Genomic DNA, 27,339 nt, shown 5'->3' with positions numbered 1-27,339 from the left:
GACACTAATTGAAGTTCACTCTGCTTTTGAAACTCCTCGTATGGCTTTTATATCAGTGCTGCCTCAACTGTTATTGACACCAACTGCTCAAGCCAAACCTTTCTGGTGTCTGTCTGTGCCATAAATAAGCCCAAGCAAATAGGTTGGGGGTTTTTTAATTGGCAATTTTCTGACTATGCTGTAGTTTAGTTTTTCAGCATCTAAAATAGGTTTCTTGGTCTCAGTTTTGTCTGCAAATGGGGCCTTGAGAAAATAAACAGACATTTATAAACCCTTCAAGATCCTCATTGTAGCATCGCTGTAAGAATACAATATGACTGCACAGCTACATTACATATTTTCCTCTGACTTTGTCCTATTTATTTGCAGAACATGGTTGAAGAACTATTAATTCATAAGCCAGATGATCCCATTCAGTTTCTGATAGACCATTTGAAGCAAAACAACGCTGATGGTAAGTGCAAACTGAGGCACCATAACTCATCCAATTCCTGTTTAAAGCTGCGTGTCAGTCGGCACACGACGGATAAAACTTCTCAGACTGTGTCTTGAGGGGGAAAAAAAAGGAAAAGGTGAGCATTTTGGAATAGTTATAGGTAAGATGCTTTTAATTTCTTTTTTTTAGTGGGTAATCTAATAAAAAATGCACTTTAACAGTTATAACAATGAAACCCTCTAAGGGAATAACAAAGAGTTCTAGTGTATCAATTATTAATGTGTTCTGTGCCCCATCTGATATTTCCTGTTGTCTTTAAGCTCGCTAATTACTCCTTTTGTCAGGTGTAAATTTGGTTTCCTATTCTACCTGGGCTGGCAGATTCTCTGGGTTTTGATTAGTTTGTTACTCGCTGCTGTTAATGAGTTGCAGTGCTCAGCGGCATCTCGGCTGCAGGAACAGGGAGCTCGCGTGTCTAACAAAACCCCGTAAATTGAATGGGAAGCCTGTATTCTGCACAATAAAAGCGTGTAGGCTCAATCAAATTATTTGATTTACAAACTGTTCACCCTTAGGCAGATTATATTTGGATATGCACAGCTGAACTGTAATTTTAGTTCTGCGTGAGCTGTCAGGGGTAGCTGGTGTCACGGCGCTTTGATGTTTCTTTAAAACCATAGTAAACCATTATGAAAATTCTGCTGCAGCATCAATGAAATCATTATGACTAGAGGTGTGTGAGCTCTTAGTGGTGCTGATCAGATGGGTGTTGATTGAAATGCTGCTAAATATGAGGGAAAGAACAAATCCAATCCTGCAAATTGTGTCCAGCCTTTTCCCATGCAGGCAGCACGAGTAATCAATCTGCTTTATAGACCCGTGGAAAATATGGGGAAGAATTTAATGCAGTTTGATAAAATTTCTTTGCATTGAGCTAACATTTGCCCTTAAGCCCCGCAGTGTTATTTGAACAGAATTAGGCAGGTTTCCGCTTCATGACTTAGAGCCTAAAGGTAGAACTACAGCAGCTGTTTGTCAAAGGAAAAACGCATCTGCTTTGGGTCTGGAAAGAACTATTAAGAAAGGAACTCCAGTTAAAATTAAAGCCTAAATGTTGTTTTAAGAATAAATTATATGGAAAATAATGTAACAGAAATCTGTAGCAGAGTTGATTTTATTTTTTGATCATGGCAGAAGGTGCTGACTATTTAGAAGGGAAAAAAAAACCTTATTAGAGCCATCAGTGGAGTGATGAATTTTCATGATCTTGCCTTGCTAGACAGTTTTAGCCCTAGAGGAAATTTCAAACAGAGATGTGTGGAAAAGAAGCGTTGCATCTATCCCAGGTGTGAAGTTAGAACACCTTTTTAATTAATAATAGCATCTAAAGAACTCTTAAAAATATAAACAAGTCTAATGATGATTGTAGCTTACAACCGTCTCGAAAATCTCGCAGGTCAAATGTGCGGCTGCGTGTTTGAGCTTAAGACTCTGAAATATTGTTCTAAAAACCTTAAACACACGAAGACTGATAATTCTTTCATATACAAAGATGATGGTTTTCTACAGTGTATCTTGGTTTGTGCTAATGAGAAAAGCTTTGAGGATCCAAGGGGCGTTTCTGGGAGTTCTTCCTCTACAGCCAAACCCCCGAAGAATGTGAAAAAGTTCTGCAAGAATGTTCATCATGTTTTGTACTATGTGCTTTTCCTATTTGACAAAGGATTTCCCTTACAAGTTAAGCTAATTTTGTCGCATTAATATTAATCATTGAATCTTTTGGTCTTAAATGGAACTCAGTGTCTCCAGCTTTTTTGTGTGTGTTACTCCAGGGTTAATTTTGTCATTACTAAAATCATTGTTGAATGTTAAAACTCGCTTTACTTGGAAGGATAAATCCTGTAACGTGCCATCAAGACGAAACATGGAATGAAACGTGATAAGTTACTGAAGAAAAAGGCATTTTCTAGATATTTCTGACTTCATTTGGCTGCTGATTCAGCCATCCAGTATTAAATACTGATGGGAGGGGGTTAAACGTGACACACAGGGGTGTCCTGGTTGTGCCCTTGTGTCATATGTTTAGGGAAAATGCTTTAGAGGAGTCTTACAAGTGTGCAAATGAGTAAATCAGTGAATTACGCTGCCCCATCTGCTGCCAGCCACTAAGCAGAGAGAAAACCAGATTTAGTACAAAGTGAGCATTTACAGTAGCCCTGGGCAATATTAAAGCATGATATGGTGTATATAATGGTATGTTTCGTTTTTTATCAAACGTTTGTCCAAGAAAGCTGTGTATTAAAGCTTCAATACCTAAGGGTTTTCTTGTGAATTTTAAATCACGCTCCTAGTTAAACCTCAAAAGGATCTGTGGATGGAAAGGTTTTTTGATTTTCTTTGAAGTGGTTTGAAGAAGTTGATTAGTGTTGGCACCCGAGCACTCTTTTATGACGCTGTTTATAAATAATTCCTAAGTACCGGGCTGGAGTTTCAAGGTGTTAGATTAAAAAAAAAAAAACCCACCACCCTAAGATTTAATCACATTACATTTGAAAGAAATTAGGTGATAAAAACAGCTGATGTATCCTTTTAAAGTATTTTTCTACATTGTGTACTAGTTCTGTTGCACTTGCAAGAACCAATAAGGGGAGAGTTTTCCTTAAACCTTCCAAGTCAGATAACTTTGTAAAGATGAATCTGTAATTTGGGTTTCATGTATGTTTAAAAATTGCACCTGCCCAATAACTGTTAAGTGCATGGAAGCGCTCATAAAAATACATTTCACATCCTTCCCTGTCTGCTGCCATCAGACTCTGTGTCTCCCTGGGTTATCAAGAGCTGGAGAGGTTTTTGGGCGAGTAGATCCCTCCTCTGTTTTGACCTGTGTTCCCAGTAAATCCTCATCAGTCTGGGGAAGGGACTTGAACACAAGCCCTATGGGGAGAGGCTGAGGGAGCTGGGCTTGTTTAGTCTGGAGAACAGGAGGCTTAGAGGTGAGCTCAGCACTCTCTAGAACGACCTGAAGGGCAGTTCTAGCCAGGTGGGGATTGGGCTCTTCTCCCAGGCATCAGCAATAGGACAAGGGGCCATGGGCTTCAACTCTGCCAGGGGAAATTGAGGCTGGAGATTAGAAAGAAATTCTGTGCAGAGAGAGTGGCCAGGCATTGGAATGGCTGCCCAGGGAGGTGCTGGACTCACCGGCCCTGGAGGTTTTTAAACTGAGATTGGCCATGGCACTTAGTGCCATGATCTAGTCAATGGACTGGAGTTGGACCAAGGGCTGGACTTGATGATCTCTGAGATCTTTTCCAACCCAGTCCATTCTGTGATTCTGTGAAGACTGAGATACCTATAGGTATATGTATATATGTGCTTAAGTGGCGTATTTAGTGAGAGTATTAATCTCATTGGTGATGGAGATTAAAGGAAGGCCCAGCTGGCACTTAGTGTTTCCTCTTTCTTCCTTTTCCCCAGTGGAGCCCAGTCCTGGCATCTCCATTCAGGCAGATTTCCAACCGAAATAGTTGTTTGTGAACACTTTTGTGTTATGCAATTCAATAGTGGGAAACTGGTTGGGATTTTTGCTCTTCTACATCTCTACATTCACTTATTCTTGTTTCGTAGCTCCAAGGATTTGTGTACTTGGTCCAGCTGCTTCTGGCAAAACGACAGTTGTAAGTGTGCTGTCTTCCGTGTTATAATACGCTTACCTTTGTACTTTCTGTTGCACTCAGCACTTGTGAAAATGTTATTCTGGGATAAGAACGTTCAGAATCATCTAAGTGATAGAAGAGCACAAGGCCAGTGGAAGGGTGGCTTTCCGAGGGATACACCTGTATATTTATTACACTGCAAGTTACATGGAAATGTTGGAGTGAGCTCTGTGAGAACTCACTCAGGTACTGGTAGTGATACCGTGAAAGAACTTTTCCTCCCATATTTTCCCAGCCTTTTAACAGGACTAATTAAGCCGGGAGAGCTACTGTAGCCACACATGTGTGGTATTCCCATAGTGCGGATTGCTTAACTTACGTGATCAGTTGTCCCTCATGTCCACTGGTACTGCTTAATCAAAAATGTCCAGGTTTTATTTGAACATCTCAAAGTTTTATTTGAACCACAGAAGCTTTGCAGATGATGGTGCTGTGGGCATGCTAGGAAGAACGCTTTCTTCTTTAAAATCTGTGTTGTAGTACAGTAGATGAAAAAGCCCGTATTGAAAGCTGTAGATTCTTGAACATCTTTCTAACAAGCTGCTCAAAGTTACACGTACAGTCTGTTTGCTTAAATGGAAGGCTAGGAAAACACCCTCTGTCTTTCTGCAGTCTTCTGAAAAAATGCTTCATTTTCTTTCTAGCTATTTCAACCTGTATTTTTTCCTCTTCCCTCAGGCAATGTGGCTTTGTAAACATTTGGATGCCATACGTATCTCTCAGGAGACTTTGTTATTGAAGGAAACATTAGCGCTGACAAAGGAAGCAGAGGCATATAAAGAAAGAAAACAGGTGTGTAAGAGAGTATAATTATAGTTCTCATGTCAAAGAAGAGGAATTTTAAGGCATTCCCGTGATTTCCACTGCTACGAATTGAACAGATCAGAGTAAATGTTCTTATATCTATAGTGATTTGTGTTTTGCTTTGTGTATATGTAGGTGCAGGGTCTTTTAGAGAAGGGTAACTTCTGCTAGATAAGGAAAGAAGAACAAGGATAAAAATGTATCAGGGCATAGAACAGGTGTAGGAGAGGACAGGAGAGTGTAAAGTAACGGAGGTCCTGAAAATATTAACCTTAGATATGAGCAACAGAATTGAGAGAAGGGCAGGTATGCACAACACAAAAAAAGGTTCATTATGTCATAAACCCAAACATCTTCTATTTGAGAATCTCAATAAAATAAGTGTTAATCTCTGAGGTCTCCTTTGGTACAAAATGCTCTGGAAAATATGTACACAAAGAACTTTTTTTTGATCTGACAGAGCTGCTTGGTTGTGCGTGTTTGATTTCTCTGCAGCGTGACACGAATAACTTCCTTGGTGCATTAACTCCAAAGGAGTATGACAATCCAGTCAGTTATTGAAAACCCTCAAAGCTCTCAAGCTGAGGCATCAGAAGATCATTCGGTTCTTGAGCTGATACACTCTACCCAACTCTGAGTACCCGGTTTGCTCCAGACAGGTTTTAAAATCCATTCATGCATCATTGTGGGCCTCCTAACTAGTGTTCAAAGGAGTTGGGCCAGAGAACATTATTTCCAGATGTCATGGCTCACAGGATTAGTTGTATTTGTCTTGTTATTAAAGACTGGTGACAAACAGATTGGAAAAATATGTTGAAAGAATATCCTGCATTCACAGAAGCATCTCTGCTGTTGATTCCTTTCTCCAGACATCAAGGTGTTCCACAAGTAATAGAATGAAAGAAGTCTGATTTTCTGTGACTCTCTCTAGCAAGTCCACTAGTTTGAGGGTTTTTTTTTTCTCCCTGGTCACCTATTTTCATAAAATTGAAGATGTTTCCTATCTATGAGAATTCTATATCCCTGCTAAATCTGACTGAAATTGATCAACAGATTCACAGAATGTGAGGGGTTGGAAGGGACCTGGAAAGCTCATCCAGTGCAATCCCCCCATGGAGCAGGAACACCCAGATGAGGTTACACAGGAAGGTGTCCAGGCGGGTTGGAATGTCTGCACAGAAGGAGACTCCACAACCCCCCTGGGCAGCCTGGGCCAGGCTCTGCCACCCTCACTGGGAACAAGTTTCTTCTCAAACTTCAGTGGAACCTTTTGTGTTCCAGTTTGAACCCATTACCCTTTGTCCTATCACTGGTTGTCACCGAGAAGAGCCTGGCTCCATCCTCCTGACACTCACCCTTTAGATATCTGTAAACATGAATGAGTCCCCCCTCAGTGTCCTCTTGTCCAGCTCCAGAGCCCCAGCTCCCTCAGCCTTTCCTCACACGGGAGATGCTCCACTCCCTGCAGCATCTTTGTTGCCCTGCGCTGGACTCTCTCCAGCAGTTCCCTGTCCTGCTGGAACTGAGGGGCCACAGCTGGACACAAGATTCCAGGTGTGGTCTCCCCAGGGCAGAGTAGAGAGGCAGGAGAACCTCTCTGACCTACTGGCCACCCCCTTCTAATCCACCCCAGGTACCATTGGCCTTCCTGGCCACAAGGGCCCAGTGCTGGCTCATGGTCACCCTGCTGTCCCCAGGACCCCCAGGTCCCTTTCCCCATTCAGAATTTGCTGAGATGGTAGATGACATGATACACAGATTTATTTTTTTTTCCTTAGGCTGAATTCAGGGTAGTGTTTATTTTATACTGAATTACTAAATGAAGTTTGGAGATGTCTCAAGTAAAATACTTAAAGATCTGAGAGGAAAGAGCTCATTGAACTCACTGAACTTACTGGCAGAAACATTTGCTTTGGCTGGGATGATAGAAAATAATCCTTATTGAGAATGTGTGCTTTGAAATCTTCGTTCTAATTATTAAAGATTGTTTTGCTAGAATCATAAATTTCAACTTAGAGGGGGAGAATTTAAAACAAAAATTCCCTTTGGTTTAATTACTGTAATTATTAACATATTCCAGACCATACAGATGCACTTTCAAGGGTGTCCTTTTGGGCTTACTTGATTTAAAAAGATGGATGGTGTGGAAGATGAAAGTCAAAAATGTCAAGCCTAATCAGGTAGTCAGGAGCATCCAAAGAGCAGAATCTGGTGGTGGTTTAGTGCTGTGCAGTTTGTTTTTGAGATGATAGATGCTAGAAGAACATTTTTAGTAAATCATCTATTTGGTTCTTTTACATGAGTTTGATTCTTCAAATGTAGCTCTTAAAATGAGGAGGGAACTCCTTGCTTCGTCTAAATCAATGCAAGCTTTACAATGACTTAAAATTGTCATCTCAAGAGCTGTATCTTCCCTTACTGACTCGTGTCCGCTGGCTCAATCTGCTGGTGCCGTAACTGAGCCCTGGTTCTGCTGAAACAAGCGCTAAACTTGACTCCTCCAGCATCCGCAACATCCATTAGCGCTGATGGGGTTTGGGTATCTCTTAGGAACAGAACAATAGCTGCTCGTGCTGTCCTGGACACATCCAGGGCATTTAAAAGTTGCAGTCCTGGGCAATGCAATTTAATAAATGGAAAGAGGAAAAGCAGGAGCTAAGACTTTTTTCCAAAGCGTGGTGTGAAGATCATATAACGCAATTTAATGTCTTAGAGGAACTTTTCAAGCATATAAGGTTACTGTGGTGAAATTAACCCTAGTGCCAAAGGTCGTTCATTTTTGGGTCAGTAGATCAATGTTATTAGATCTGGGCAAATGCTGCAAAAAGGTCTGCAAATGTTTGTTCACATATTTTACTTACCTTTAGCCAAGCTTTTATTTCCTGTGTTCGCTTCCAGCGAACATTAAAGCATTTAAGATTTCCTGGCACAGGAATTCAGGGAAAGTGTATTTAAAGTATGAGGTTATTCTCTGAAGCTCAATTTTTCAAGTTGGACATGCAATCATTCCCTAACACACACCTGGCCACTTACTAATGAGCACAGCTCAGGTAGTGAATTTTAAATATTGACTGTTCAAAGCAAAATGTGATCATTCTGCATGTAAAAATATTCCAAAAAGAAGTCAAATATTTTTGAATATTCAATAAATTTCACGAACCGTGAGCTATCGATAAATATTCCATGAACCAAAAAAGAGGCTACATTTTTGGATAAATCATTGCAAATTATTCCCTCATCTCTAGTTATTATAATGTTAATAGGAAGCACCTTCAGGTTTTTCCTGTAGCAAAGTCTAATGATGAGCTATTGCATGTTTCACTTTTCCTGTTAACTGGATAAAATAAGAAGTTGAAACAACTGTGGTAATTGTGGGCTTGTGGGATGGGTGTGCTCTTAACACTATACTAAATTGCAGTTAAGGTGTTTGGATACTGCTTAATGACTTTAAACTGCTTTGCAGTTGCATCATATACCCATAATATAGCATATAAGAAATATACTAGAAGAGAGGCAAACCCAAGGCATCCTTATCTATGCATGTTCAGTGTTCTAATGTATTCCAATGTATTTTCTAGCTGTTTTCAGAACAAATATATCCAAAACTTCCAATAAAAATGTCTAGTGAAAGTGCTTCCCCCCCAGAAAAGTGCAGCAGTTTTGTGAAAAGATCATTGAAATGAATTCTGAGTAGAACAGACATCTGAGGTGAACTATGATGTCCCTGAAATAACGTGGAATATTTAAAATTAATCATGAATGAGTGTGGTTTTTCAGCAGGATGGAAATAGTGATTAAACCAGCGGATACAGGAAAGTGGTCTGAACATAAAAACATAAAATACCATTGCAGCAGCTCTTGCCGTTAACTACACTGGGTGCTGGGACAGGCTCCAGTGGCCTCGGATAAGATGCGGTTCTGCAGTTGTCAAATGTACGTGTGTCATTGTCCATTATTGCACATTTCTGGGAGGTGTCAGGTCTATCTGCCAGGCTCATGATGTATTCCTGTGAGTGTTTATGAGAGAGACATAGTAAGTGTTCTATCTGATATGTATCAGATTTAATGATTTCTAGTTGAATAATTAAGCATTCTACAGGCAACCTATTGAAAAGGGTTTTATCAGCCACTGCTTGGTATGAGGCAAACTGACCGATAGATGAGACTGGAATGGAGCTGCAGAGAGCAGAACTAAACCACCGAAATACCCACATGTGTCTTGATCATTTTTATGGAATAAACCCTGCTCAAAAGAGAGGACTAAGAATACCACCGCACTGAAATAAGTTACTCTCATTTTGGTTTCTAGTGGCTTGGCAAGGCTGAGCAGAGTGGACCCCCGGCGGTCGGTCGCCCGCCTTGACGTGACACATCAAAGCGGGCAGTGTGCCGCTGGCTGTCCCCGCAGCAGCGTGTCACCTTTGCGAGGTGACAGACTCAAAGCCACCGAGCCGAGAGGCTGCGGGAGGCTCTGACGCGCCACCCTATGGGACGCACTGGCTTTCAAGAAACACAGCGATGTCTTTCAATTTTTTGCCTGCTTGGATGTTGCCTTATGAATGGCTGATATTAGGAAAGGCATCAAGAACTGGGGACAGCAGAAATGAAACAAGCAAACCCACCGCTGGGCTGGGCCACCCGCTCCGTCCCACAGCCAGACGGGGACTGGTGACTTTCGTGTGTTCCGGAGCGCTGGTTCTGCTTGTCTGGCAGCATTTCCAGCACTCCTAGTGAAATTGTTTCATGATCTAATGAAGAACATGGTGGTGAAATCTTCCCCATGGTCAGCCACATTTTCATTTTATCCATCTGCATCCTTTACTATAACATAAACCTACAGAAATCCTCCTTTTTTAACCTTATGCCCTTCAGATGGTTTGGTTAGAAAGAGAGATTGGAACCCACAATACGTGGAACTGTGTGGAACAAAGAATCAAGCTCACATGGGAAAGGGAAAGGTAATTTCTTGACTTGGGTAGCAGAGAATCTGACTGCAGAATTTTTTCTGAGCATTCATTTTACCAATAGTGACAAAATGAATGAGACAAAACCAAGGCATTTAGTCAAGGCATTTAGCTGCTCTAACTGGAATGGCTAGAGTTTTTCAAGTCTCTTTCCCCTACGCTGCTCTCTAATAGGTCATTCCTCTACTTATACTGGAACCTGGGGTTGTTCCTACCCAGATACAAGACTCAACACTTGCCCTTGTTATATTTCATTCAATTTTTCCCTGCCCAACTCTCCAGCCTGTCCAGGTCTCTGATGGCAGCACAGCCTCCAGTGTCACCACTCCTCCCAGCTTGGTGTCATCGGCAAACTTGCTGATAGTGCACTCTATTCCCTCGTCCAAATTGTTGATGGATATATTGAATAATACCGGCCCCAGTACCAGAAACTCTCCTTTTCCACTCAAGCATACCCAGCAGTTCCATGTTTAACCACACAAGATGTTCTCGTGGATCCCTTTGCAGGTTTGATATCTGTTGTGTTAGTGTGCAAAACTTGGCACCACTTCCATGTCAGCGTGCAAAAAGCACGGATGTAGGCTTTGTGTTCAGCTTACCTTTAACACTGGGGTTTGTGCCCTTATTACCACTCTGATATATTATGTTAATGACTCAGGGCTTGCACAGATTGATTGATTTATTCATTTATAAGAAGACATCTCCGTTCACCTTTAACCGGAATACGCCTGCACGGTAAAATTCCTTTTGAACTCAATTGTGAATATTCAGCCTTTTTTTTTTGTTCTTTCTTTAGAAAATTCCCAACGCGCTTTGGGCCAATCTGATCCAGGAACGTCTGTCAAACGTGGACTGCATCAAACAAGTAAGAATTGCTCCTCAGAGGGCCGGTGGATAAGCACTTACACAAGTCGTGAGGAGTAGTTAGCATTCCGAGTCCCGAGCAGAGGAGGGAATGGGGGCAAATCTTTGGGGGCTCTGGAGTGGATTGCTTTCTTGAACATCAGCAGAGGGAGTTTGGAGCTTTATTAACAGGATAAAGGGGAGGATGAGAGTATGCATATGCTAATCTTCTAGCACAGAGATGATCAAAGGCTGAACAAGCATAGCTTTGTTGATTGCCTGGGGCAACTGGCAGAGATATAGTGGACAAAACAGATAAACAGAAGATATATAAAAATCAATATGTTAAGATTTATACTCTTCTTGAGGAAAGGGGAGGGGAAGAGTCTAACATTCCTTATCTAAATTTTCTTTATTTCTCATTGTGTCTTTTTTTCGTCCTGTATTAGGAAAAACTGCATTTGAATATGTTATCTTCTGAGTAATAATGAATATGTTCACTGTTAGGCAACTGAATAGGTTTAGCTGTATTCATAGATGTGTGGCTTTTCCTCCCTCCATGTATGCTAAGCCTTAATCAAAGTAGAAACTTTTAACATAGAACCAAAACAGAACTTAAGTAGATTAATATTGGTTGAAATTAATGTCTGGAGTCAAGGAAAGCAAAATCTCTTTCATGTGTTTCCTTTAAAATCTCTGGTGTTGTTATGGTTTATCGAGTCCGTAATCGGCCCATTATAAGGGATTATTTATAAAAGACATACTAATCTAATGGATAAAACTCTGTTTCTGAACTGTGCCTAAATACAGACTGCACATTATTTGATGCACTTCTTGAGAGGAAAAAGCCCATACTCCACAGTGGGTGTCATGTTCAGGAAGGACCAAAGAGGTTTTTTTCAGATAAACATCAAGAAAACTAGCAAGAAGAATTTAAAAACGTGTTTTCTGCCCCAATTGAAGATTTCAGCTTTTGTAACTCAGATAATGTGAATGGTTGCCAAAGAAATCTTCACGTGCACCCGTGCAAAGTCAACTGTCTTGGCTTGAGCCACTGATGGACGTGGCTTCCGATGAACCTGGTTTGTGTAAGCTGGATCGGATGGTCGGTTACAGGGTATGAACTGCGGAAAGGATAACTTGATCGGGATGGTAATGAATAGCTGGGATGTAATCTCTTAAATTGTGCCTGCCTGACAGGTTTGCTGGAGGACATCTGTCTGTGTCATATTTCTGGTATGAGCAAATAGCTGTAGCAAAATCAGTAGCTTAGAACTAGCGATAGCTAAACTTCGTCCTACCACATTCTCTAATCCGCTGGTTGCATGAGAATTTAATTTAGGATACTTTCTGCTGATGTTTAATGTTATGGAGAAAAGTCATTATGCTAAAACAAACCCTTTCTTGCCCAGCTAATGTTGTTCTTTTGCCAGGTCATAGAAGAGTGTGTGACAGTGTCCTCATTTGCATGACAGTGCCATTATTTGCATAACAGTATCCTAATTTACATAACAGTACCCTAATTTGCATTGGGCAGTATCTTGTTATAAACGTCCCTCCTTTTCCATCAATAGAGGAAGCTCTGAAGGAGTAAAAATAAGTGAATGTGGGTGATTTTGAAACAGTTCATTGCGTTATCAGCTGAATTTTTGTGGTTTAGGATCCTGTGTTTCTTGGTCCGTGCTTCAGCATCTGATTTTTGGATCCTTAGAAAGAAAGGAGTAAAGGGATTGGCAGAAAACCTAAGGGTTTTTGATTTTTCTCTACAAAATACTGTACAGCTCCATAATTGATCTATTAATCTTGAATTTGCAAAGTAGAATTAAACTTTCGCATTACTAGTCACTGCACTTGAATTATATGGGTCTGTCTGGTTTCTCTTAAGGTCTTTTTAGCGGAGCTTCTTTATTTATTATTTAGCACACCACATCAAATATTTGGTAGTATTTTATGTATTTGTTTATCTGTGCTGAATTCACACAGGACTTTGGCCTTTCAATTGGCAGGAGAACCTGTGTAAAGACATGCAGGTGTTGTACCATCGCATTCATTTTTGTGGCATTTTGAATTAAAGAGGGTAGCTGAGGAACACTTGAGCAACCAGTGTTGTAGTGTTGTCAGCTCTGGATATACCAGCAAATGAGCAGGAAAGAAAAAGACAATGAATGTCAACATTTTTTATGTAAGCAGTGCAATGAGACATCATGGATATACAGCAAGTCAGGTGATTGTATGATTTACCGCCTTGTCCTTGTGGCAAGACATGGAACATCTATCTTGAGTGAAACTTCTCCTCCAGTGAGTATGTTTAAAATAGCTTTAAACCTGTAGAAATGAAAGTAAGTTAGGGAGGTGATAAACCCAAGAGAGAAACTGCTCTTCCGACTGTGAACTACCGGGTTTTAGGCTGGTTTCTGTCCCCACAAGAACCAGGGGGGAAAAAATACTCTTTATAAAGCTGCCCTGACATTCAGCAAGAACGGAGTGGATGTTATTGGGCTAGTTAAGGTTTCAGCTCTTTTTAGGAAAAACAGAGGTTGCAATGGTTATTAAAAATCTTATTAATAGATGGTAATTCGTGGCCACCAAAACTTCCTCACATAGTGTATGTCTTTTCCATTTGCAAGGGGATCTATGCATTTTAATTGCAATATTTTCCTTGCATGATTGGAAATAGAATTAATACGGTGGATTTTTTACATTGTTGGACAGATTTATGCCATTTCTTTCAAAACATGAGTCAGCTGGTTTTTACTGAAAATGTTAATGGATAGGAGCACTATGTTGGACCATAGTACCACCAGCTGTCTGTTTTATTTCTCCTTGTGGTGTCATTGGCTTGGCATTAATTGTACAGCTTTCATCCCACTGACGCTAGGAACACAGGATTTTTTGTGCCATTGTTTTGACACTCACAGGTTTATAGATGTCACCGGCATTCTCGAAGGAGAACATTTTTATTGATCAACAGCTCTGCCGAGACCCTGTGTTGTGTGTTCTTCTAATACAAATGTAGTTGGGACTGCGAGAGATCAGACGGGTGGGTGTTCCAGCACACGCGGAAAACTTATGGCAAGCTTTATGTTAGAACCTGGGACTTGTGAAGCTGATGCGAAGGCTTTTCATCTTGCGGGGTTAGTCCATGTTGGCTTTGGCACCTCCGACTGTTGTGGAGGGAATTTACAGAACTGGGGAAGACTGGTGAAGAGATTGCTCCGTGGTGAATTCGGGAGAGAGAGCGAAGCAACCTTCCTCATGTCTTAGGACCATTTAGTAACTAAACTTAGGGCAGTGATTTGCATGAGTAGTGGAAAAACTAGTCTTCATTTGGTATTAATCAGTTCACAAGGATAGCAGCTATCGTTGAAAGGGAAGGCACAGAGAGCAATGACTACTGGTTCTTTCTAGCTTTACCTTGGCAGATAAAGATCATCATGTTGTCCCTCTGAAATTCCACGCAGAGATTTTTCTGTGGAGAGAATCTGCCTATTGAGCACCTTTTTTTGTTTTCCAAGAGGAATGTGGATGCTTTTTTAATACCTTTGCAACTTACTCAACCTATGAAAATAATGTGGAGAATAAAAGGTTTATTTCTAATGGGAGATTTGGTGAAGTTGGAGTTCCTTCCATTAGCCATGCTGCTAATGGTGGTGGGCTGCAGGAGCCGGGCTGACAGTATTTCTACTGCACTCTTCAGCCTGGTGTTTTCTGAAAATCTCAGAAACTTTAGGACCATACTATTACTATTATCGGTAAATCTATTACTGATTTTTTTCCCCCCATTATTATCTGTTCCCTTCTTCAGATGAGATTGAAAGGCATGTAATACTTTCACAAAGACACTGAACGATGATGTGGGAAAACGGTTGTGATGACCCATTTTCCCAAAGGCAGGAGTATTCATGACCTTTGACCTTCATGCTTCTGGCTGAGATTTCTTTCCGATACACTACGTAATTCAGTATTATTTCTTTGCGCTATCCCTTTTCACTTTTCTAAAGCAATGTCAATTTTGGATTCTATAATTAAAAAAAAATGGGGATGTGCAGATTGAATAACAAGGGAGAACTGAATACCCAAGCCATTATTATTGGGGTGGAAAGTGTGAAGGTGTGTAGGCAGGTATTGTAGCTGAGAGCAGTGCGCCAGCAAAGAAATGAGATTTACATTTGGGAACGACCTCAGGCATTCCCTTTTCTCCAGATTCCTTAAATCTGGAGGGAAAAGTGATGGCTTTGAAAGTAATTCCTTATTGCTGCTTTTCAGTGCGGCCCGGGACAGGGAGCGCCTGGCATTCCGGCAGCAGCAGAATGCTGCATTTACAGCAGTTTTCATACAGGAAGATTGGAGGATTCCAGATGAAAGAGAGGGACCAGTGACCACCGAGTAAAGGCACCGTGGAATTACTTTTAGCCTTTGTTCCACCCTTGATGTGATCAAGTGCAATCCGTGCCTGGATGTAAGGTTACTGCTATCAAGAACAAAAAATAGACGGCTTCTTAAAGAAACAAATTTACCATGTGAAGTTACTAATTACACTTTCATGATAGTCAGGAGGGCAAAAAAGACCAGTGTTTGCATAAAGCATGATAGGCATATTTTAAGTCGGGTCTTGCTCTGCTGTGTCTCGCTTCCTCTCGCTCCGTTCCCAAGCCACACTCCCTTTTTACTCTCTATTTTTTTTCTTTTCTCTTTTTTTTTATGTGTGACATCTGCTTGGAGCTTGTCCCTCCTGTGATACCATACTACTGCAGCTGTTCAGACCTCCAGCTCCGAGCTGTGCACGGGGTGCCCTGAGCATACGGCCTTTTTGATGTGTGATAAAACAGAACCAAGCCACTGGGGGTATGGAGAGGGAATGCAGCAGAATATCAATAAACCTGTTCTGAACAAAGCTGCAGCTCTGTGGTGGAATAGACATTTCACTGAAGTGTCAAGTAGACGGATAATGTATTCTAATTAGGGACTGACTGATACCCTGGAACTCGGAGACCTTTGGAAATAAGATCCAAAATGCGAACTATTTTTGTGGGGTGTGTTTATTTTGTTTAATGCCTTAAAACATATTGTTGCAGGAAGATATTTATTCTTACGTGACAAGAACTTTTAGTTATAAAATTGTTTATTGCCTGTTTTAAGGACCATTGAATTTTTTATATGCACCTCTTAAAGTTTGCTATACATTGATAAAAACCCCAGTGTTCTCTGTTTACTGCCTGTTGCCCAGTATGTGATTTTGAGCAATAAGCTGTATCGACATCAGAAGCAATGGTTTTGTGGGGTGGTTTTTCTGTTTTGTTTTAGTTTCCAAAAGCGTTGCACTTGAAGTGGAGAAAATGCACCAGATTTGTGTAAATTGGCATTGATTTCTTGGCTTCAGACCTCTGATGCCGTTTCTCCCTAGAAGAGGATCTGGACCTATATATATTTGTTGTACAAGCACAATATATTCAGAACTAGTGCTGAAGTTCATAGCATAGCGCTAAAAATATTGTGCAGCCTTGTCTCCTACAAGTCCCAAGGGATCAATTGATTTCTCAGCACCTGTGTGACCTTACACAGCGGTTCATTCTCATTCGATAGCGCAAACACCGGGAGTGGCAAAAACGCCTTGCGGTTACTTCAGTCTCTTATTTTCTACAGATATCAGCAGGATAACATGTTCCTGAAACCAGGCTAATTAAGGAATTTTAAACAGTCTACTCTATTTTCTTGTATAATTGGAATGTCCCAGTTTCCTCCTACAGAAGTCATGGAGATACGTTTCCCCGAAATACTTCTAAAACCTTTGGACCCCATACTGACAGAGCTTCAGATTTATGTGGGAGATGATAACGATTGCTAGCTAATGCAATACTAAAATACCTTCTTTATTTCAGTACAAAGGTGGTTTCCAGATGTCCTGTAGTATCACAAAGTTATTTGGAGGTATAGGATAGAGTGACAAGGACGTGTGCGGTTAAGCAACTAACAGATAAATTAGCCAAAGTTTAGATGATTCAGACCTGAGACTGGGAAGTGGATTAGATTTCCAATACCGCATCGCACAGAAGCTGAGTGAGGCTGCCGCTCTCCTACGGTATTTCACAGATCTGTAAATGTATTTTTAAAGATGCTCAATCCAACACTTAGCTGGCTATAACAAGGACTTAAGGGAGCAAAAGGCTCTTTTTTCTTCTTCCTTTCTTTTGCTCTGTTGCTTCATTAGCTTTGGGAACACTGATTCCATTACTGTGAGTTTTCCTGTATAATTTAAGAAAATAATGAAAGCATGCATATTTTCCTCAGTGTTGTCGGCATTAAATCTGTCTTTAGATTTGTTTAGCCTCTTTTTTTATACACAGTGTGGGCTGGCATCCTTTTGAATATTTCAAAACCGTAGAAATGGGTTTGGGTTGTTTTTATTCAAGATAGAAGTTTATTTTTTTTAAGATTGAAACATGAAAAAAGAAAATCATTGCTACAATACAGAAGTTCCCGTTGCTTTGTGGCAGCGGTATTAGTGCATGCCGTTTCACAAAAATATTGGTGCTCCATGTAAAAAGAAAAGGGTTCATGTGTCTTGTATTCTTCTCTCACAAGCATCCATAACAAATACTGTGCTTTTGTGAGATCAGAATGAGGTCACTTTTGTGCAGATAACACTCATATTTAGTGCTATTTTTTGTATTTTTCTCTTCCAGGATCAATAACTGCTTCACGTTTTTGTTCAATAGGGATGGATTTTGGAAGGCTTCCCTGAGAATCAGGAACAGGCGTGGATGCTGCAATCATCTGGCATCTTTCCTAGGCACGTTGGTAAGCAGAACAAGTTTCATGTGTGATTGCATCAAGTAGGAAAGACTAGAAGTGTTTCTCTCCAAAAATCCTCCATAAATTCAATACTGATGCTGAAGACATCAGAGTCACCAAATGGCAGAATATTTCAGTATGACTTGAGGTGGGTGCCCTGGAGACAGAAGATACAGAGAAGGCAGAGTTACTGAACACCTTCTTTGTCTCTGTCTACTCTACTAGAGACTGTCCTGAGGAGCCCTGTACCACTGAGGCCCCAGAGGAAGGCAGGACAATGGAGGAGTTTGCCTGGGTTGATGAGGACTGGGTTAGGGAGCAGTTAGGCAATCTAGACATCCATAAATCCATGGGTCTGGATGGGATGCAACCAGTGGTAGGACAAGGGGTAACGGGTTCAAATTGGAACACAAGAGGTTCCACTTAAATTTGAGAAGAAACTTCTTCTCAGTAAGGGTAGCAGAACACTAGAACAGGCTGCCCTATGTAGAATGTAAGAAAACATAATGATTGTGTGGAATATGGTGTAAAATGATAAATGTAGAGCTTGGCAGTGGAGAGTGAACTTGCCAGAATGTTAGTGAACGTGATGGATTGTCACTTTGGATTTGATTTGGATGAAATTCGGCTGTTAATGAAGAATTCAGAATCAGTGCTATAGAGCTAAGCAAAAATGTTTAATGTCTAGTACTTGCATGTATTTTTAATATAGCTAATAACATCTGAAGTTGAGTTTTGCTCACAATTATACCTGTGCAACCAAGACCTGAATGAGAATCTTAAAGCTCAGTCTGTCTAGTTAATCAAAAAGAAGCTTGAGAGGAGATGAGATTTACAGTGCATGAGTACCTTAATAGGGAGAAAAATCATCTGAAAGAGCTGTTTGATACAGAGAGGAAAGTCATAAGAAGAACCTGTAATCAAATGCACTGAAATTAGTAATTAAATTACAGTGTTTAACTGGAAGGATGATTAGCCAAAAGAGAATCAGACTTGGGTGATCTGTGGGCACTTCTGTCCTCAGCTGTGGGTACAATGTGAGGGAGAACCTTGTTAATTGGCATGGATGACTGGCACAGCTCATATTCATGGGTACTGTGCTATTATTAACATTTTGGGACTTTTTCCCTTTTTTTTTTTTTTTATGTCTAGTTGTGCTTTATGCTCCAGACACGGTGCTGATTGAGCGGAACAGTGGGAAAAGGCTCGATCCCGTCACAGAAGGTGCAGTATGTGTTGGTTTCTGATCTCCACTAGAAACTGGAGTCTTGCTTGGTCCCAGAAACATTGTCATACCAGTGGGATTAATATTTAAGTGGTATCCATTTAAGAACTAGAAGGAATTTATAATTATAAACTCAAACTGTCTGGGAAAAGCATTTGTTGGCATTGCATTATTTTGTGTGCCAATAAAATATGTCTAACTTCTAGAGGTGTACCATACGACCTTCGACTGGCCAAGTGATGAGCTGGTACAGCAACGTTTGGTGAAACCAGAAGATTTGTCTGAAGAGGAGACGTCCAGGAAACTGCTGGAATATCACAGAAACTTCCCTGGGGTTTTCCAGATCTACCAAAAAATCCTGAAATCAATCAACGCAGACCAGCCTTGCATGGATGTCCTGTCACAGGGTAAATATGTACCTTTGTGGCAAATCTGATGGTTGATCAACTCTTATTTGAAAGGTAGTTCCCAACCATTAGAGACAGTCGGTGGGATTAGAAATTGAGATGGCTCCCAACTGAGTTGTTCTCTCTAATACAGAGTCTGGGATTCCTGGTAATTATTTTACAGGTTAGAATAAGTGCAGATTACTGAACAGTCTTAGTTGCAGAGTCCAGCCAAGGAGCAGCTGCCTCAGAAGAGCAAATGTCACGGTTGTTCCCACCAGAGTCTCTTCTCAAAGGCTGCGCTGGGGCTCAGTTGTTAATCTCCCGCAGGGCTGGTACCTTCCACAAGTCTTGATAACATGAAGTAGGAGTAGTTCAAAGCCAGTAACATTTCATTATTTAAAAGCTGTTTGTGCTGGTAGCTTTTCTGTTCAACAACCCTTGTTTGCCTTTGCTTGACTGTAATGCAATCTGACTTTTAATGTTGATTCTTCAAGAAGAGAATAAGGAAACTGCCAGAAAGACCAATTGATAATGTACTTTGTAGCTGTCAGTCTGTAGATGATCTGTTATATCTCAGTAATTTTGCATCTCAAAAAGGTCTTTTTTTTAATAACAAGTGCTGCACTTTTAAGATAAACAAGTAGGAAGTTTATATTCTGAATTTACACATTAATTACCTCTAAATTACTTAATTAAATTTAAAAGTTCATATCATCATTCATAAAGAATTCATGCCTTGAATTGTAAATAAAAATGCAAGTGTCTGAATATTAATTATTATTAATTAATAATGTAGTGAGATAAATTGAAAACCGGAATGGAAAAATCCTCTCTAGATCTTTTTTCTGCAGTGCATCAAGCAGCCAGATTTTTTTTTTTAAAGAATAATTAGATGTGGAGACCGTCTAGGGGATCATTACTCCTAATTAACTTGGTTATTTACTGCAAATTAAGCATCATTTGTAAGCAGGGTGCTTTGCCTGTAATGTTTGTGCTTTTCAATACGCTGGGTTATGGAAAATGTTCTGAATAACTAGAGCACTCCTTGGGAAGCTGGTACTTGCTTTTTAGGACATTATGCAGCAATCTGTTAGGGTTTTCCTGGTCTTCTGTTAAGTATTTTTACTGCTACAGATAGAGTTTAAAAAGAAAAAGGAGATATCCTACCAGTAGTATCACAGAATCACGGAATCGACTGGTTGGAAAAGACCTCAGAGATCATCAAGTCCAACCCTTGGTCCAACTCCAGTCCATTGACTAGATCATGGCACTAAGTGCCATGTCCAATCTCAGTTTAAAAACCTCCAGGGCCGGTGAGTCCAGCACCTCCCTGGGCAGCCATTCCAATGCCTGACCACTCTCTCTGCACAGAATTGCTTTCTAATATCCAGCCTCAATTTCCCCTGGCGGAGTTGAAGCCCATGCCCCCTTGTCCTATTGCTGACTGCCTGGGAGAAGAGACCAATCCCCACCTGGCTAGAACTGCCCTTCAGGTCGTTCTAGAGAGTGCTGAGCTCACCTCTAAGCCTCCTCTTCTCCAGACTAAACAAGCCCAGTTCCCTCAGCGTCTCCCCACAGGTCTTGTAGTAGTATGATTATGGCTTGTTTCATACAATTCTAAAATTTTGTAAATGCTTAAACTTTGATCAAATTACTGCTAACGTATACTGGGATGTGCGACCTCAAATTCCATGGTACAGTGTCATATCCTGGTAGAGCTTGTGGTGCTGGAGAGAGGTGGATGTGATCCTGCGGGGTTGCAGATGTTTTAGTTTCTCAACATTTAAAGTTCACTGGCTAGAAACAGCAGGTCTGGACTTTGCTGGAGAGGCTTCTTTATTACAAAAAGATTTTTTTGGTTTGTGTTTGCTTTTTGGGTTTTTGGGAGGGATTTTTTGAGTATGTGTTTGTAGTTGTTTTTTTTTAATATGAGCTTACAATTCACATAAACATTAATGTTTAAGCCTGTCCCATTTGTTAGACTAAATAGCATTTTATTACAAGGTCTCTTTAGTCTATAGACTCTTCTCTTTGAACTGAAGATTTCTGGGCTAACACTTCATTGTATCCCTTGCAATTACAGAGGAAATCAAAGCGTGTGTAGGTGTGTCCATGGGTAGCGGGTTGGTCGGGATGTGGTGTCATGAACTTTAGACCTGGCTTGTGAATCTACAATCCTTTTTAAGCTTGTGTAGCTTGTGCTAAGCTTGAGCTGCGCTCTTCTCTACTACATTAGCCATAAGAGGGGCACAGGGACTAAGAATGTTTGGCCACATCCAAACTCAATCCTGAGCACAGCCAAGCTGTGTCTTCTTGTAACTTCTTGCTGATCCATTGAGTTCTCTTTTGAGATCGTAACAAAGTTCAAATCTCTATAATTCAGCAATGTTGATGATGCTTCTGTTGCCCTGTTGTCTTTCCAAAGCTCTAATAATCTGTAGGTTGACCTGAATGTGATATTTCCTGTGCAATACTAAACTCAGAAGAATGATGTCCAGCAAAAAGAGAAGCTCAAATAGTCTTTGCAAGTTATGCAAAAATGATGGACAAAAGAATAAAATAATACTCAGTTGCATGTTGTCAATGCCGTCTTGTGTCATGACATCTATGCTACAAGTCTATAATATTGTAATTAGGAGACTGTTAATCACACACGCAGCTGGATAAATGTCATATTAATTTAACATCTTGAGTTTTCACACTGAAATATTTGTTCAGAAACTGCAGAAAGTATTAAATGTAATTATATCCCTCTATAATTTGCATGGTGAAATTGTACCGATCAAGCAAAAATTACTTCTGTTAAAAACAAGATGGTAAAAGAGCAATTATTAATTGAATCTGCTCTTTATAATGGTTGATGTCTGCTGATGAAAGAAAGTATAAGAGTGTAACGATAGTCAGATTTCTAAAGTGTCTCTCAGTCGAAGTCGCTGACATGACAGTTTCATCAGAGTCTGATTTGGGTTGGAGTCTGTAGACGTTTCAGCGGTAAAATAAATGATGATCAAAATGACAACCTTTTTTCTTAAAAAGAGAGAAGTTCATACATGTTTATATTATTAAAAGAAACCCCCACACCCAACAGGATATAAACTGTGTTTCTTGCCTTTCTCTCATGTTCTAGTTCTCACCTACGTCCAAACACGGCACCGATCGGCCGCCCCCTTTACACCGCGGATTGTCTTTTGTGGCCCCCCAGGCAGCGGGAAGAGCCTGCAGGCAGCACTAATAGCTCAGAAATACCATCTTGTCAACAGTAAGTTCTCACTAAATATGCACTTTGCTCAACTCCCCCTTTCTCTCTTTTTGATCACTTATCTTTTGCTGTCTGTCTTTCTTATTTGCTCATGAAATTTCTCTGTTTGTCCATTGCTATGGATGTCAAATTCTTGAGGGAAGCGAGTAGTATTTCAATGAAGAAATATAAACCAATAAAGCATATGTTCTATGACAAACCACTTTAAGTCATCATTTTTTATACCCTTTATATCAGTATTTTTCCATGTGTTAGATTCCTGTAGGGCTCTGAATTCTTCAGTGGATCACAGAATCACATACCCTACAAAATCAGGGCCAGGTCTGTTATATCTCAGTGGCGTGGGGCAGTAAAACTCAATAACTTAGGTCAGAAAGCGCTGTCCAAGCCCAAAGCAGCAGCATTTCATATACAACGGTCCTGACTAAAACTTTAAATCTGCATCGCCTGGTGTTCTGTGTATTTGAAGTCAATGATGATATTGGATTAGCACAGTTTTTAAAAGATAATTCTTACATGGGAGTCACTTCCTTGAACTGCGTATTATCCTGCACCTCCAGCAGTGCCGTTCAGATCCTGTTCAGCAGGTGTAACTTTATTCGGTAATTATAAGTTTATAAAAAGTGAAAACTGCTGGCAATCCCCTGAGTTATTATTTCAGGAACATATTTGATTAATATCTTTCTCTCTGTCTCTGTTTTTAATACGTTCTTTGCCAATGTATTCCTTTTTATTCAGTATTCTCCCCTGCTCGGTCTCTTTGCTTCTTGCTCTGCTTGGCCAAAAAATATAAAAAAATTCCTAACAACAACCCCAAAAAGCCTGCAACTTCTATTTTATTCAGTGACCTTATTCCAGTATGCACCTTCTTGGGTTTTTTCTTTTCTTTGTTGCTTCCTTTTTAAAATTTAACCTTGTGTCTTTTTTGTTCTTCCTTCCTGTTAGTTTGCTGTGGGCAACTGCTAAAGGAAGCTATTGCAGACAAGACAAAACTTGGAGAACTCGTTAAGCCTTATATTGACAATGGATACCCAGGTAGGGCACGTTGCTGTCTCATTACACCGTAGTTACAAATTGGTGGGAAAAAAGTAAATCGAGAGAAGTTTTCTTGGTCATATTCTAATGTGAGTTATACCAGAGTAATCTGGAAGTTGATTAATTCCTTTAATTACCTGCGATTTGTAGCACTGTGTGACAGGAGTTAGGCTTCTAAGATCTTAGATACCTTCAAAGCAAATAGTTCACTGTTCTAGTAAAATTCAGCTAGAATTCTGATACAAATGTATAATTTTAAAGTGTTTAAACTGTAGTGTTTTTATTTCAAGTGGACTGTAATAAGGACTCTGCTTTTACATGTAGGTTTTGACTTGTAGAATGCTGCTGTAGATACCTCTACTTTCACGCAGATACTTTTTAGCTGAAAAATAAAGTTCCTTTGAACTTCATTTCTATCAGCATTTTTGGTTGTAGGAGGGGACTACCACAAAGAATATCTAAGCATGCTTTGCTTTTGGAAGGCTCGGCAGTGGTTTCAGATAAATCATAAATAGTGTAAGCTCCTTAGGGCAGAAGCTTAAACTTAGGTGTTTGTTAGTTGTCTTGCGCGAGGATAGCTCGCTGTATGTGGTGGGTATTGAAAACCAGAAGAGATCTGTAGTTCTGAAGGATAAGCTGGATTTCAGTCGAGTGAAGAATGTTTATTTTGCTGGATTACAACAGCCTGGAAGAGGAACTTTCAGTTACCAGGGATACAAATATGGAGTCCCATCCGGACCCATGGATTTATGGATGTCCAGATTGCCTAACTGCTCCCTAACCCAGTCCTCATCAACCCAGGCAAACTCCCCCATTGTCCTGCCTTCCTCTGGGGCCTCAGCGGAAGATAGGTCCTTATTCAAAGATAAGTCATTATTCAAAGATAGGTCCTTTAAGAGCTTTCTTTACTAAAATGCTCTTCATGGTTTTTTATAAACTTCATCTTAACCATCGTAGTTCCTTAAAGGAGATACCAGAAGCATTCCCGGTAGACTAAAAGAATTGCACAGATTGTAATTTTTAGGCAGTTCTAAAAATATGTACATCCATAGTCCAAGGGAGCTGCTTTCACTTCAGGAAAATGAAATTGAAGTCGCAATTCCTTTCTTCTTCCAAATTAGAAATTATTTGAGATTTAGATTATTTTTTTAATACAGCATGCAACAATAAAGCTGTACGATGCTTCTGAATATTAGTGGGAAATATAGCTATATTTGTGTGCATTGTGCTAAGAAATTCGCCCTCTGTTTTTGCTTGTATGCACATATATTTTATTTGGTGGGACATACTACAAAATTAGAGGCTGAAGAAAAGTAAATATTATATAGCAATCCCAGAAATAATAAGTTCTGTCATTTTGCTAATCCTCCTCTCCCGGGAATAACAAATAATGAATTTACATTAGTAAACACTAACAAGAATTCATTACTGCCCTCACAAGAGGCTTGGAGAAAATGAAAGAACATAGTGTACTGAAGAGGAAAGATGATCAGAGAATCTGTTCTGTCTGGCTACAGAGTTACAACCAGGTTAATACAAAGGAAAGATGCTGACACTATTATTGACTCTATTAAGTTTCAAGAAAATCGTGTGTGAATAGAGTTAGTTTAGTCAACAGCAGACAGTCTTATAACTGAAAAACCAATTAGAACTTCAACATTTTCATTGCATTTTTAGTTCTGTACCAAGTAAGAGTAGTTGTTCCTGTAGGCAGGGAATCATGCAAGTGTTATTGTCATAAAAGACCCTGGAACCAAAGGCAGACCACGAGAAACGTTGTGCTCAAATCATTGCTATTCAAAATGAAACTAGTGCCATAAAATCTTGAGGGCACGCCTCATATATTCTTAAAATGCTTGCCCTGGGGACAGATCTCAGTGTGGTTTCCCTTCTTATGGACACAACTGATTGCATACAATTAGTCATTTAAGAGATGCCAATAGGGTGTGTTGTGGTGTCATTAAAAGGCTGAAAACCCAGCTTATTCAGAGCGAACTCGTTATTGAGGCTGTCCACTGTCTATTCTGTTCTAGTTCTGGTTGACTAACTCAGGGCTTCTCTTGGTTTAGGATTCACAAACATTCTTTTTATTGCTTCTTCCTGTAATGCTGCTTCATATATACAACATGTTTTTCAAGAACACCCCAAACAATCCTATTATTCACCCCAGAAGGCAACTCAGTGCATTCCCATTTTCTATATTTTCTAGTGTTTGCTGTTTCATAAAGGCCTTTTCCATTGCTTTATCAAACTCCTCCATTTTGTATATGGTGATTTATTTTGTGTAATGAAGGTAGCATAGATATTTTTGAGCCCATTAATTTTTTAATTCCCAGGGCATTCTAGTCTACAGTTGGTGCACACTAGATATTCAAAAATGCGTTTTCAGTGAAGAGTTCAGCAACCCGACTGCTTTCTGCCTGTCATAAACATCCAGTCGTTCCTTGGACAACCGGTCTGAAATGCACAGACTTTTCCTTTAGGATATTGTGGTTTTCAGTGCATACGAGGCCATTATTGCTGGCTATACTCTGGGCAGAAAATTACCAGCATTGGACTGATACCAGTCATCTGGTCACTAACTCCAGTTAGGTTACATTTTGGTCAATAATACCGAGTTTAGCACACACCGTTTCCTTGGGCAGCCTATGACGACTTCCATTTGGAGTAGAGGTGAGCGTAGTTTGATTCCTTCTGAACTATTTTGAAGAAATTGTTCCATAGTCTGGTCCTCGCTTTCTAGAAATTTAGGCTCCGAACAAATGATACATATGGAGATGGCCCGTTCCTAGACCCCTCTGGCTTGATTAAGACCTTTATGTGGAATTTGTGTCCCCAGGTTGCTGTAATTCTGAGGGGGGCTGGACCCCACCCTGGGCCTGTCTCATTTAAAACATGGGCATGCATTAATTTAAAGTTCCATCTCCTCTATCTACCTACATTCACCATTTTAAAGGTGTCTGTCAGAATTTGATACCCTGTGAGGAAAAAGACAAACCAAAACCCCACTGCAGAAAGGATCTCTGCCTTTCCCCCCCTTAAAATGTCCCTGGTGTTTGCGTTCCTGAAAATAGAAGGAGAAACATTTTGGCATTGGGGGCATCACAAAAATAGGGAAGGTCATCAGTCAGTTGAAAAGAAATTTGCATGCTGTTCTGTCTGTTCCATTTTCTGTGTTTTCTTGGTGAAACAGAACGGAATGGTCATTGCTAATTAATATATCTGTTTGCAAGGCTGCAATAAATGGAGCCAAGAAAAACAAACTCCATTCCCAAACCAGTAAGATTCTGCTTTTCATCTGGGAGACCTGCTGTTAGTTTCGGTAATTGTTTATCCACCAAAATGAAGATTCAGGTGGTGAGGAGAGCTGATTGATGGAAGGCGCATAACACTGCACTGTTTGCAGCCTGTTAGACTTGAACACACACAATCCGTGTTGCTTTTTCCCCTTCCTTTTTCTATTTTTTAAGTAGTAATACCTGAAGCTGTCCCCCATGGCAGTCTGCATGTGGGGGGTAAAATCTGGAATTCCCTAATTTCTCCTATTTTGTAATGAAAACTATTACTGTACAAACGTAGATTGTTTTCCCCCCCCTTATTTTAAATCAGGATGTTTTTAAAGGGGTGCTTTTTGCTGCAGCCTCTGAAACTCGGGGTCCCCTGGTGATTGCGATCAGAGTCTCACTGAAAGCACTCGGGGTTCTGACACCCAATTAATATTCTCCTCGCTAAGTGCCAAGCAAAGGGTTGACAATAGAGCGCCGTCCTCTTTGTTAAAAACTTGCAAAGAGTTGCAGAGTTGAAAGGCCGAGTAAATCTTTCCATCTGAGGAGGTAAAGCTGAGCGTTATTTCTTGTTTGTAAGAGCGCTGTGCTGGCG

At 40.3% G+C, this 27,339-nt stretch overlaps 1 protein-coding gene across 1 annotated transcript in view; it reads left to right on the top strand.

Moving 5' to 3' along the window:
- Window positions 1-27,339, top strand: part of AK8 (adenylate kinase 8) — a gene marked incomplete at both ends in the record, with an annotated part of 62,012 nt that overhangs the window by 2,079 nt on the left and 32,594 nt on the right. Inside the window, 9 exons of the mRNA XM_080355887.1 lie at window positions 370-454; window positions 4,061-4,110; window positions 4,828-4,941; window positions 10,714-10,782; window positions 17,477-17,558; window positions 18,705-18,776; window positions 18,984-19,184; window positions 22,294-22,425; window positions 23,371-23,460. Coding sequence (XP_080212013.1) covers window positions 370-454; window positions 4,061-4,110; window positions 4,828-4,941; window positions 10,714-10,782; window positions 17,477-17,558; window positions 18,705-18,776; window positions 18,984-19,184; window positions 22,294-22,425; window positions 23,371-23,460 — 895 coding nt within the window. The remainder of the gene's footprint in view (window positions 1-369; window positions 455-4,060; window positions 4,111-4,827; window positions 4,942-10,713; window positions 10,783-17,476; window positions 17,559-18,704; window positions 18,777-18,983; window positions 19,185-22,293; window positions 22,426-23,370; window positions 23,461-27,339) is intronic.

This window comes from Nesoenas mayeri, assembly GCF_963082525.1.
Source record: "Nesoenas mayeri genome assembly, chromosome: 18".
NCBI classification, from domain to species: domain Eukaryota; kingdom Metazoa; phylum Chordata; class Aves; order Columbiformes; family Columbidae; genus Nesoenas; species Nesoenas mayeri.
The sequence above is the reverse complement of the archived record's forward strand: the minus strand, read 5'-3'. Positions and strand labels throughout refer to the sequence as shown.